The sequence below is a fragment of the Podarcis tiliguerta genome, assembly GCF_965153285.1.
Source record: "Podarcis tiliguerta genome assembly, chromosome: 3".
Taxonomy (NCBI): Eukaryota; Metazoa; Chordata; class Lepidosauria; order Squamata; family Lacertidae; genus Podarcis; species Podarcis tiliguerta.
Window position 1 is genome coordinate 81,367,572 of NC_139536.1, and position 13,469 is coordinate 81,381,040.

Consider the following 13,469-nt stretch of genomic DNA (forward strand, 5'->3'; position numbering starts at 1 on the left):
AAAAGAGGCCCCATGCAACATGTGTACTCTGTATCCACAGAGCCTCTTTTAAAGGACTCACCCTGTATGAGCATTAGCAAGGCTGCCAAAGACTGTAAATGTTAGTTTAAGATGTCATATTTTGTCATCTGTGTGTGTGTGTGTGTGTTTACAATATTATTCTAGCTATTTTTAAACATGCTCCCTATCTGCTCCCAAGGTGACATGGGAGGGCCAACCTCGTCAGATGTGGTATAAGCCGTTTGTCTCCTGCAAACCACACAAGGATTCTGCTGATCTCTGTGTTAATTCTTGGTTAAGCCCAGCGACAGAAAGGGAGATTAGCAAAGTGGCACAAAGAGCAAACAGGGAATTTATATGGGCTTCTTTTGGCACACATTTTCAAGCAGCTTTATACCTCTTTTTAAAGTACTGCTTCCTGCATGCCTTGTTTAGCAGTATGGGAAGCTGCTTGACTGTGACAATTAGAAATTACCTACTTGGATTTCTAACTGTTTTGTATGGAGTTTTAGTGGTGCTCAAAGCTTTCAACCTGAGCCAGAATTATTCGGTAACACTTAATCTTAGGAACATTTTCAATTCCAGGGCTCCACAATGGAATATGTATAAATTATGAATAAAGGACAGATAACTTGAGCAGATTCTCCTGGTAACCAGCCCTTAACACACACCTGGAGAAAGTATAGAGCAACTTCCACAGGGTCTTGAACCCTCACACCTCTGATCTTAGAAATTAAGCGGTGTTTATGTTAAACTTCTATTGAGGCTGCTTCAGCCAAAGTAGAATAAATATTTTTAAATGGCTTTCCACTAGAGAGCTAGGTTTGATGCTCTTCTTTCAGAGGCTCTGATTATGAATCATCATAGGAGCTATTAATAGAGCACCCTTTTGCAGTAACAGTGGTTTGAAAGGATGTTATAATTATGTCTTGCTATCAGTGATCGAGGAAGTGGGCTCACATTATCTTATCCCCTAAGACTCTTGAGTTTAGCGAGTTTAAAAAGCAAGAAGGTGCCTGTTTCATTCCCTACTAGAATCCATGGCTTTTGCTCTTTGAGATTAGATTGCTGCCCTTTTAGCTAAAAAACAAACAAACAAACAAACTGCAAATGAGAGAGCATTCAACCCACTAGGAAAAATTGGCTCAGGAAGGAATCTATTGCTTGTTAAACCAGTAGTATATTATTCCAGTGTTCTTTAATCTGCATTGGCTGCACTGCTTGCCAGTTTCCAGATACAGTGCAAAATTGATGATGAGTGTTAACTAGCTTTAAGGTGCTCTAAATGGTTTGGAGCTTTAGAGACTAGTTCTCTGCTCCTGTTCCTCTTGGCATGGCAATGATTAGGTCATCTGAATTGCTTCAAAAATGAGAATGGTTGAGAGTTTTGTGGCACCTTACAGGTGAATAGAAAACATAAGAGTTTACAGATTAGAGCCCCCTTCATCTGAAGCATAGAATGTAAGAGTTACAGTGTGTGACATTTCAATGAAAACCTAAAATGTATACAACTTTTTAAGTAATCACTTATAGCAGCTATAATGAGTGATAGCACCATCTCCATAGCTTTGCTCATTTAACAATCATAATGTGTGGGGGGCGGAAACCTATGGTGGAATCCATTTGGTAATATTGTGCATATGCAAGGGCTTTTGATCCAGTAGAGGGATCTGGTAATAGAAGAGGAAGGGAGGGGTGTGTTTTCTTACCATATCTCCTTCCTCCTATGCCACATTCTACCCTGTTCTGAAGGATCCCTCAACTCCTTGGAACCAGTTTTCTTGGGCTGTTAAGGCAAAGCATACAGGTGCTATAATGCATTCACTTTTTAAAAACTGAAATGAGGGTTTTATGGTTGAATATAGCAAACACTTAATTTCTTGGGTGTTGTTTGACTATTGCAGCTTCCCCATTTAAACCTCCCAGAAATCTGCACACTTCTGATTCTACGATGTCAAGTTTCCGTGTAACCTGGGAGCCAGCCCCCGGTGAAGTGACGGGTTATAAAGTAACTTTCCATCCAACTGGAGAAAGCAGGCGCCTTGGAGAATTAATAGTTGGGCCATATGACAACACTGTTGTATTGGAGGAGCTCAGGTATTGCCACTCATAATTTCCTTCCTTATCAGTATTCCCCCCCCCCCATAGGTATTTTTCAGTCAACTGCATCTCTTTCAGCATATAATACCAATTCTATCATCCTATGTTCATTTTTTAAAGTCTATTTCATTAGCTGCCTTAGATGCCAAAGGCAGAAAGGCATGGTAGATATACTATTCAAATAAATGAATTAAAATATGACCCCCAAGAAAGCTTGTAAAACCTTTCTGCTGGGTCTGTAGTTGTCGGGGAACTGCCATCAGGGCAGGAGGGAGAGAGCAAAAGCCAGATGGATTATAGAGAGCCTCCAGGGATCGTGGGAAGTAGCTCCTCTTCAACGGAAGAGAATAAATGCAGCTCCAGTGGAGAGGAGGTGCAGGAGTCGGAAGTGGCGAGGCAGTCCCAGGACTCCTTGCCTGGGAGAAGCAGGGAGGGAAGGGGTCCTCCGCTGCCCACGCCCTCTTTGCGCAGAAAGCATTCACGCAGAGAGGGGAGGTGCAGACTGGGCGGCAAGGAACTGCTTTGCTGGAGAAAGTTTAAGAACCGCCGACTCACGGATTCTGCCAGAGATTGAGTCAGCCACGGGAGAGTGGTGCTCCGGTCTGATAAAGTTTATTTTGGCAGCCAAGCCATGTCTTCACAGCCAAGTAGGGAGATATTTGCCTGCTTGCTCCCGAGCAACCCCTTGGAAACATAACAGTAGTAGTTGTTAGCTGTCGTGATGGTCAAGCTTGGCTCATAGCTAGGAGATACAGCTATAGATATTCAGTTGTAAGGACCAATCTCTTGCTTCAGTAATAGTTTTTTGCTCAGTGCCATTTTTCTAGAAAAAGAGCTGCCGGAACTCACAATGAACACCTCCCTTGTTCTCTTAGAATGGCAATGGCGCTCACCTGAGAGGTGCCGGAAAGGAGTTCCTGTGAGTTCCCTGTGAAAAAGAAAGCTTTAGATTTCAGCTCCTAAAGACTTACCCTGCCTTAAAAATCCATGACAGGGAGAATCATCGTACTTTAGTGGTTAGTGTTTATGAACTCTGATCAAGAAGACCCAGGTTCCAATCTACACTTGGCCACAAAGCTTTTTTGAAGATCTTCTTGGGCCAGCCTAACTGACCTCATATCCTTCTTAGGATAAAATCAGTGGGAAGAGAGCCATGTATTCTGCCCTGAGCTCCTTTGAGAAATGGCAGGATTAAAAACAGAGTGAATAAATCTATAAAGATGTCAAAGTGACCCATTCATTCCCAGTCTAATTTGCTTCATATATACATTTAAATCACGCAGGGCAGGCACTTCCTACAAAGTCAATGTTTTTGGAATGTTTGAAGGAGGTGAAAGTGCACCACTGATTGGAGAAGAAATGACTACCCTTTCAGATACTGCTGAGGTGCCCTTTTTACCTGAAGGTAAATATGGTTTTAATGAGAAGCCCATTTCTTATTTGGATATTCTAGCTGTAGATCTTTACTTTTATAAAACTGGTAAAGCGAACATAATTAACTGATACAGTTATTTACTTGCAGGAGTAATTGCAAAAAGAAAAGGCTGCTTTTCATGAAGACCACTCCTTGGTCTTTAGTGACCATTTTTAAAGATAACTTCCCTCTCCGTTAGTTTCCATCTTTATGAAAAGGCTCTCTCTTGTTTGTGAAGACTTAAATGATTATTGCCCCATTTCACATTATAGCTATGCAGACTTATACAGTTACTCATGCATTGTCAAATACACGATATACACACACCATACAGCACTATATGGAGTCAATAAACAGCCCATATGGTGCCACCACTGTCCTTTTTCTGGAAATCAGAAAATGCTGTAGGAAGGATTTTGAAACCTTTCAAAGAATTTAGGGCAGGCATAGGCAAACTCGGCCCTCCAGATGTTTTGGGACTACAACTCCCATCATCCCTAGCTAACAGGGCCAGTGGTCAGGGATGATGGGAGTTGTAGTCCCAAAACATATGGCGGGCCGAGTTTGCCCTATGCCTGATTTACGGTGAATAAAATTTGGCCAGGATCTGAACAGCTATTTTATATGTGTCCAATGACTTCACCCATTGAATTTTAAAAAACATTTTTCTTAACCCGAGGTACAGTCATACCTTGGGTTGAATACGCTTCGAGTTGAGCGCGTTCAAGTTGCGCTCCTCGGCAACCCAGAAGTAATGGAGCACTTGTGCATGTGCAGACGCTCAAAATGATGTCACGTGCATGCGCAGAAGTGACGAAAAGCGACGCATGTGTGTGCAGACGTGCCGTTGCTACTTACATTTACTTCTAGATGCGAACGGGGCTCCGGAACAAACAGATCCTGTTCATTTCTAGAGGTACCACTGTACTATTTCTGGGTTAGCAGAGTCTGTACCCTGAAGCGTATGTAACTTGAAGCGTATGTAACCCGAGGTACCACTGTAATAGTTAACTCCTCCATATAGAAAATGAGCAGTGTTCTGAAACTTCACAACAGATAACACCCATTGGCCACTTGACTGACATGATAAGCTAAATGCAGTCCTCACCTCCATCCTATGATTTATTTTATTTTTTTGCAAAGTTCTCTTGCTCCCTGCAAAAGAGGCAGAAAAATGAATTCCTCCTTTGAAGGGAGTGAAAGAAATGCAGAGTTCAGTGCAGCACTATAAAATAATTCCACTGAAGTCACTTATACTGAGTTATACTGTGTTCCATTCTTATGGAGGAAAGAATACTTTTGAGGATGGAAAAGTCCATCCTTCACAGCAGGGAACCCTTGGATCCAACTCAGTAAGTACAGACTGGCTAAAATTAGGTATTTTTCAGTCTCATTTATTCTTAGGGGACAGTTAAGCACGTGGGCTTCTATTTGACTAAGTTTTACTTAGAGTAGGCTAATTGGAATGAATGAACATGACTTACGTCAATCTCAGTGGGTCCGCTTTGAGTAAAATGTAATTGAGCACTACCCATACTTAACTCTCTCCCATTGAAATAAGTGCACCTTAAAAAGTTCCTAATGTTGGCAGGATAATACCCCGTTTATATCATTGCAATTTCCCTTTATTCCTGCAGTTATTCCCTACAACCTAAAATCTTTTCTTTCTTTTTTAAATAAATGAGGTGAAGTGGCAGCCTTTATGGAAAATTGTGCTCATAAAAATCCATATGCTGCATTAAAACATATAGACTTTCTGCCATGGCTTTCTGGTTGGAGACTAAATTTACAAAAGATTTGATGGCATTGATATTTCCAATGTTTAAAATTAAGGCCAGACTCCAGACAACTGTGTGTGTTGCTTTGCATTCACAATTATCAGGGCTTTTCTGGTCCCCTCCTCTCACACAAGGCTCTTAGAATCCTGAACAGTGTTAGCAAGTGCATGAACTTTAATATATACCCTATTTCATGATTTATGATTGTGTTGATTAAAGACTAGTGTTGTATTTTCTATGCAGAAGAGGATCATGCTTTTAAATCCTCAGGTACCTGGAATAGTTCTATTCATGAATCTACAGTTTTGGATCAATTATGTGGAACATAGATGAAATCACTCTGATGAGTGTGCCTGATTTTACTCAATGGGATTTCTTCCATGTAAAGACCAGAAGCTATGATGGCATGAAGCCAGAAGGTTTTGCTGCTGGTAACATGATCTCCAGAGGAAAAAAGGAGGAAGAGCGCACATACACCCATTCAAATGGCTAATGAAAGGATCATATTTTAAACCCTTGTGTCTTTCTGCTTTGTATAAACACACTGTGATTTTCAGCATGTAGAAAGCAGTTCTTATTTTTATCCTACAAGTGGACGGTCCCCAATATTTTATTTACTTTCTCTCTGAAGCATTTAAAACTTTGTATAAATGTTTGTTTTTGTCACTTCTGATTCTTTTGTGTTTATGTGTGTTTCTGTATCTTATATGTGTTGTGTTCTTTCTCTTGTTGTGTTAAATGTGTAAAAGTCTGCACCATCTTCATTAACAGACCACAAAACAGTATAAAATTAATTTTATTATTTATCTCCACATATTAAGTATATGGACTAATTTCTAAAGATTCTTGTTTAACACTCCTCAGATTTTATCAATGCTCACACATATTTAACTGGAGAAGATGTGCAATTTTGATGTAGTCGTTGTCATTGGCTACCTAACTTAAGTTTATTTAGTTGTTCAATAATTTAGCTGTGTTGATTCTCACTGCACTTGGGCCCAGGCTAAGTAATATTCTAATAGATCATGTCAGTGTTACGGGCAGTGCTCACCAGAATATGCTTCACAGCACATCTTTTAAAGCAAATATTAATAATACATAATCTCGGAAGTGTTATTGGTAGCGCTATGGAATGCTCCGAACGACTTTAAGTTCCAATTTATATAGAAGAACACTAGTCAGTTACTTAAGCCATGCATGCTGGACAATGTAAAAGAGGATAGGATAGAAAACAGCTGTTCATTTGCTGCAACTAACACACTTGTATTTTGATTGCTGTGACAGGCCTGGAATGCAAAACCAAAGTAGAAGCAGATATTGTGTTGCTGGTGGATGGCTCATGGAGCATTGGTCGGCAAAATTTTAAAACAATCAGAAGCTTCATTGGTCGCATTGTTGAAGTTTTTGACATTGGTCCCGACAAAGTGCAGATTGGTAAGCCTTGAATGTCCTGAAATAATTTGGGGGTGTTGCTGTTTTTGGGACCTTTTGCAACTAAGTTATGTTTCTCTCCTAGCTCTTGCACAGTATAGTGGATCTCCTAGAACAGAATGGAACCTCAATGCACACAAAACCAAACAGAGTTTGATGGATGCTGTTGCCAACTTGCCTTATAAAGGAGGGAACACCCTCACAGGTAACATTCTGTTGCTGAATTCATCATAAGGTACACAGGGAAATTAATACAATGTTATATGGTCTGAAAAGATTTTTTGTTTTGAATATATTATACTGACTTTATAGAGTGGACAAAGAAGTGGTTCTTTAATCTCCTCTGTTTATCTGCTGCCACTCAGTCTCTTCAAACAACACTCCACAGAATCTCTTCAGAACGCTTCCCCAATTTCCTCAGCCAAGACCTTCAGTCCCTTATAGTAGCCCTTAAGGAACAACAACAACAACAACAAAGTCTGTGCTACAGATATCTCACAGGGAGCATCACTGCACAATCTTACTCTGTATAAGTGATCTCCAAACTAGGAGGGTAGTCTATGGTTACCAGGCAGAAAGTTGTCTCGCCAGTGCAAGTAGATAAATAGGTACCACTGCTGCAGGAAAGTAAACGTTTCTGTGTGCTCCGACACTTGTCACAGTGTCTCATTACACCAGAAGTGCAATGTCATGCTGGCCACATGACTCGGAAAGCTGTGGACAAACGCTGGCTCCCTCAGCCTGAAGCGAGATGAGCACCACACCCTATAGTCAAGTTTAACTGGACTTAACCGTCCAGGGGTCCTTTACCTATGAGTTGTAACCGTAACAGCTGGAATGAAGTAAGTACTTAGGGCAAAGCTTATGTGTCTCTTAATGAAAGTAACTATCCTACTTTAGGGACGTCTACCCTCTATGCTGGAATCTATGGCTAATGAATAATGGGTACCTGTGTGTGCTGTGATTTCAGGAGATGCTTTGAAATTCATCTTAAACAACAACTTTAAGATTGAAGCTGGCATGAGGCCTGGAGCTCGCAAAATTGGTGTCCTCATCACAGACGGCAAATCACAAGATGATATAGTTGTGCCATCTCAGTCACTGAGAGATTTGGGAGTGGAGCTGTATGCTGTTGGTGAGTATTATGTGGAGAGGTGGGAAATATAGAAGTTGGTTGGAAAACTAAATCACTCATTCTCCTTTATATGAATTGGGAAACCGTCTAATGAAAATGCCTAGGTTATTTTAAAATGTTTTCTTTTTGTGACCTTTTTAAGGTATCAAAAATGCTGATGAAAATGAACTGAAGCAGATCGCAACAGACCCTGATAACATTCATGTTTACAATGTTGGAGATTTCGGCCTCCTTGTTACGATTATTGATGACCTCACTAATAATTTATGCAATAGTGTAAGAGGTCCAGGTATGTTTCTCTTTCTAGTTTCGTTTTCAACTTCTTTTTACCTTTTATATGATGCCTGCTGAATTTTTCCTATATTACTTACTTGGAACTTTGTTTTTGCATTACCCCCATGGTGTGCTAGCTGTTAAAGCCCATCTGCTTTCTGAGCTCTCAGGTAGCATCTGAAGCTCTGGATCATGTGAGAAGCAGCCGTGTGGCAGCCCTTCACACATGCCAGCATTACCACATTTTCTGTGAATGGGGAAATGCTGAGTGAGAACAAGTCATAGGATGGACTTCTCCCACATGACCCAAGTCGCCATTGTTTAGTTTCACAGTCCAGGAAGGAGTTGTACTACACTGGTGACTCCATCACAGAGTAATAAGAGAAAAGTTCCTTGGGAGGAAAATATATTCTATAGCCGTTTTAAGACAGAGATACACATGAGCATCTGTTGACATATTATCTAACAAGATAAAAGGGCAAATTCAAATGTTACAACAAGTCCTGCACAGAAACAAATATATGAAATAACATGCCCTCAGCATGTCATTTGTGATTTTTGCACATCAATTGGTTTTTTTGCTCTGAAGTTTTTACTGGCTGCAGCTTCTCAGTGCATGGACTTAGGTTTGCCATAACATCTCAATTGTGATTACCACAGATTAAAGAATGCATCAGATTTTACTATAAATTATTTTATGCATATGAATCATATACATTTCAGTTCAGTAAGTAAATAGATCCAATACTTAAGTAAAAACAAGTTGAGTTGACGTATGCGGATGATACCCAGCTCTACCTCTTTTAAATTGGAACTAGTGAAGGCAGTGAATGTTTTGCATTTCCTTCTTTGGTAACCCTCCTAATGAAGATTTTATAGTATTGTTCCTTTTTTTTGCATCACAGCTGATTTGGCACTACCACCAACCAATCTAAGAACCTCTGAGGAGACACCTTATTCCTTCAGAGTATCATGGACACCACCTACTGAGAGCGTTGATAGATACAGGGTTGAATATTATCCTGCAGATGGAGGCCCACGAAAGGAGGTCAGCACTGGACATCCAATTTTATTATTTTTATTTATGTTTGTGTATACCACTGATTTAGCAGTGGCTCTGCTCCTTCCTCCTGGACCATGTCCAGAAAGTAGTGCTGGGGGATGAATGTTCAGACCCCTGGGCTTTCACTTGTGGGGTGCCTCAGGGCTCTGTCTTCTCCCCCATGCTTTTCAATATCTATATGAAGCCACTGGGAGAGATCATGGGGGGGGCATTTGGACTGGGTGTTCACCAGTATGCGGATGATACCCAGCTCTACCTCTTTTAAATTGGAACTAGTGAAGGCAGTGAATGTCCTGTGTGAGTGTCTTTACTAGAAGTTGCTTTTGTTCTATCAGGGCCAAGAGCAGAAATAGCAGTAGATAGATTTATGCACAATTATGTCTCCCGTTTCTTGTTTTCATGCAGGTCTTTGTAAGTCGTTCAGAGACGACTACAGTTCTGACTGGCCTCAAGCCCGAAACAAAGTATCTTGTGAATGTATATTCTGTGGTAGAAGGTACCAGTAGCGTACCTCTAGAGGGCGTTGATACGACTTGTAAGTGTCAATTCAAATTCAATTAAGATATGTGATAATTCATAAAACTTCCAAACTGTTTTAAAAACAAAGTTCTGCATAGAATGTTTGTAGGAATATGGAGTGGAGATGAGAACTCCAAGCATATAAAAAACCTCTATGGATATTTTTAGAAATTGCAACCTCCTTGTAGATAGACATTACCTTACTGAACAACAAAATGATTCACTCTGGGAACTGTAGCTCTGTGAGGAGAATAGGGGGTCTCCTAACAAGTCTCAGCACCCTTAACAAAGTACTGTCCCCAGGAATCTTTTGGGGGGGGGGAGCCATGACTGATTAAAGTGGTATGACACTACTTTAAACGTATATTGAAGAATGAACCTAAGATGAGAAAGTGAACATTGGGTATTTAATATTCTGTGACATTATAAGCAATATGACAGGAGACTTTTGGTTCTTCAGTCCAGAGGGTAGAGTTATGAAAAGGATGAGTGCCAATCAAGCTGGGTGACCCTGAGAGTGTGATTCAGTATACATTTCAGATTTACCAATTTGGGATTGTGGCTGTGTAGAACAGAACAGATGAGAGAAACTATCCCGGACAGTTATGTGTATTATGCTCTCATAGGATTAAAACACTGTTCACCGAAAGTCATGTACAGTTTGTGACCCACTAAACTAAGTTCAGACTATTAGCTATGCATCAGAACCTGCAAAGTACCTAAAATCTCCCCTGTTCTTACAAACCCTGGGAGACTGCAAAAACAGGTGGTTTCTTAAGCCCTGTTGGGTCAGTATGTACAGCTGGTGGGCTGTGTTCAAACTAGTTGGTTATAAGTTGTGCAGGCCTGGTTTACTGCAAAAAGAATACAATAACTAAAAGCTACTCCCCATCTGAAAACTTAAAGTTCAAGCATGTTTTCGAAGACGTAAAATATGTTTATGGACACAAATAACTGATGTGAATCACATTTATGGTTCTGCAGTGCCAATCCCTTCAGTCAGAAACTTGAATGCGTATGACATCACCTCAACAACAATGCGCGTGCGATGGGAGCCTGTCAGTGGAGCTACTGGCTATGTGCTGCTGTATGAACCTGTCAATGCCACAATACCAGCAACAGAGAAACAGGTAACAACAAATTTAAGAAAGAGAGACAGAGAGAGAGAACCTGAATTTGCTTCTATATGCCAAAGCAGTGAGACATTTATTTGTTGTGTGCATAGATTATAAAATAAAGCAGCTTGATTGGAAAGTTATATATGAGTCAGGAAGTTGTAAATACATTATTAAACACGGAAGCTGATTTTTTTAAAAAACAATGTAAAGGCCCAAGCATTTTATTTTTCTTTCTAGTGGCTTCTTCTAAACTTCCTTGTTTCTTTTTCTCTTTTTCCAGATGCGTGTTGGAGCATCAGTGAATGATGTACAGCTGCTTGACCTGATTCCCAACACTGAATACACTTTAACAATTCATTCAACTTTTGGTGACCTCATCAGTGATCCACTCACCACTCAGGAAGTCACCTGTAGGAATAATATCTTGCTTGTTTTATATCTACCTCCTCTTGGTTTAGTAATGCCATGCTTCAGTATATTAAATGTATACTGTGATTTGTGTACAGGCAACTTCTCACTTGCCACTTATGCATGACCGTGTGCATTCACAGCTCTCATGAACTGGATGTGCCGCGTGACGTTGTTGTGGCTGCTGGGTGTCCCTGCCTAATAGCTGACTTGTGGGGTAGCGCAGCAGCAACAGCAACAGCCACTTTCTTGTTGACTAGCCATTAGGAGGGGAGGCTCAGCAGTCCCCTCCAGCTCAGAGGATGTCTGCTCATGAGCTGGAGGAAGCAGCAGCGCTTTGTTGAGGCTCCCCACCTAAAAACTGACACGCAGGAGAGAGCTGCTTTGCTTCACCTCATTTGTTAGGTGGGGAGGGTCAGCACTCTCAACAAAGCCCTGCTGTTCCTCTGACTCATAAGGAGACTCCCAACAGAGCCCAAAGAGGATGTCCTTGTTGGGCTCTGGGGAGGGTCTCCTCATGAGCCATGAGGACTCTACGGGGTTCTCCCCACTTATGCACATTTCACTTATGGATGTGGAGGGCCTAAACATTACCCCTGGGTAAGTGAGGTGTTGCCTGTCCATAGTTACACTGGCGGAGGAATAGGAGTGCGGTGGGAGCGCATTGCCATGGCAGCGTGATCCTGGTGGGGTGCCATTGCGGCTGCTCCCCCACCTGCACTGGGCACCACGCCCCCGCAGGCGACATGCCATACCCCCAGGATGCTTGTCACACCCCCAGGATGCATGCCAGCCCCAGCCCCTCCTGCTCTCCGCCCCCCCCCCCGGTGCCGGAGCATGAAGCTCCACCACTGCATAGTTATACCATTACTCAGTTATTTAGACACATTCTAGGGGCTTGGATTATTGTCACCAAACCCTTCCACTAATACATAAAATGTGATAGTGCTACTGTACCATACAGTGCTTGAAATTTGGCTGCTAAAAAACAATTCCAAAGATGTTCTGAAAAAGGCACATACCATGTTATTCTCCATGGGAAACCTTTAGATATGGCTGTTCATATAGCACAGGCATAAGACGTATTAGGAATAGATGATAGTTTTTCCCCTCTCTGGAGAATTGAAGGTTTTTATTAGAATAACCATTTCTTATTGTGTATATATACTTGCCCATTTTTACCTCCCATAAGCATGTTTTTCTGGTTTACATATTGTTTCAATAACTTGTAAAATCTGTTTGAAAGGTGGCATTCTCACATCAATTATTTTTTTAATATGAATGTAAAAGTTACATGGACTAGGAGATTTAAATATAAATATTTGCCAAAATATAAACCTGTTTGGGGGATGGCATTTAATATTCTTGCCGGTATGTCTGATTATTCAACAGTACCTTTAAGTGGAGCAAAAAGCCTAATGATAAGAGATATTACTCACAGCAGCATGAGAGTCATTTGGGAACGTGCTCCAGGGAAAGTTCGGAAATACATATTGAGATACAAAGCAGCTGGGGAAGATGACGTGAAAGAGGTAGGTGAATTTTAGCTAATATGTGAAGATATCTTAAGTGGAGTATTACAGCATGACCACCTGCAGCAGTGTTATTAAGGAGCAATCAGATGCCTGAGTTCCTGATACGTAAAATTATTTCCCCTCTTAAACAAATTTAGATCCTTTGGTTTCAGTGGTACTGAACCAACATATATGGATTGTTCTTCTCTTAGAAGTTAGCATTGCTAAGCCACAGGATTCTTATGTTATAGATACAAGTGGTAAAAGAGTGACAATGGCTAGCATGTGTACTTTGCTTGCAAAAGGAATATTTTTTTAAAAAAATAAAAAGTGACCAAGGAATATAGAAAAAAGCTATGTGAAGCAAGCCAGTATGAGGATACAGTGGTACCTTGGGTTACATACACTTCAGGTTACAGACTCCGCTAACCCAGAATTAGTACCTCGGGTTAAGAACTTTGCTTCAGGATGAGAACAGAAATCATGCGGCGGCAGTGCAGCAGCAGTGGGAGGCCCCATTAGCTAAAGTGGTGCTTCAGGTTAAGAACAGTTTCAGGTTAAGAACAGACTTCCAGAACGAATTAAGTACATAACCAGAGGTACCACTGTACAGGGCTGAACGGCTGTGAATATTGTAACACAGCAAGACTGGTGAAACAGCTTGGCAAAAAGCACCATCACGAGCACTCATTAAATTGAAGGCTGGGAAAAGTTCA

At 41.0% G+C, this 13,469-nt stretch overlaps 1 protein-coding gene across 22 annotated transcripts in view; it reads left to right on the forward strand.

Moving 5' to 3' along the window:
* COL12A1 (collagen type XII alpha 1 chain) overlaps positions 1 to 13,469 on the forward strand; it is a 110,875-nt gene that overhangs the window by 44,232 nt on the left and 53,174 nt on the right. For 12 of the 22 annotated variants that reach the window (XM_083431092.1, XM_083431096.1, XM_083431087.1 and 9 more), the window contains exons 3-11: positions 6,577 to 6,726; positions 6,809 to 6,928; positions 7,694 to 7,858; positions 8,001 to 8,147; positions 9,037 to 9,179; positions 9,600 to 9,729; positions 10,698 to 10,843; positions 11,112 to 11,241; positions 12,632 to 12,771. In XM_083431092.1, the coding sequence (XP_083287218.1) occupies positions 6,577 to 6,726; positions 6,809 to 6,928; positions 7,694 to 7,858; positions 8,001 to 8,147; positions 9,037 to 9,179; positions 9,600 to 9,729; positions 10,698 to 10,843; positions 11,112 to 11,241; positions 12,632 to 12,771 (1,271 nt within the window). Of the gene's footprint in view, positions 1 to 1,904; positions 2,098 to 3,383; positions 3,506 to 6,576; positions 6,727 to 6,808; positions 6,929 to 7,693; positions 7,859 to 8,000; positions 8,148 to 9,036; positions 9,180 to 9,599; positions 9,730 to 10,697; positions 10,844 to 11,111; positions 11,242 to 12,631; positions 12,772 to 13,469 lie in introns of all 22 variants that reach the window. The other 10 variants (XM_083431105.1, XM_083431095.1, XM_083431103.1 and 7 more) reach the window with 1 other exon arrangement.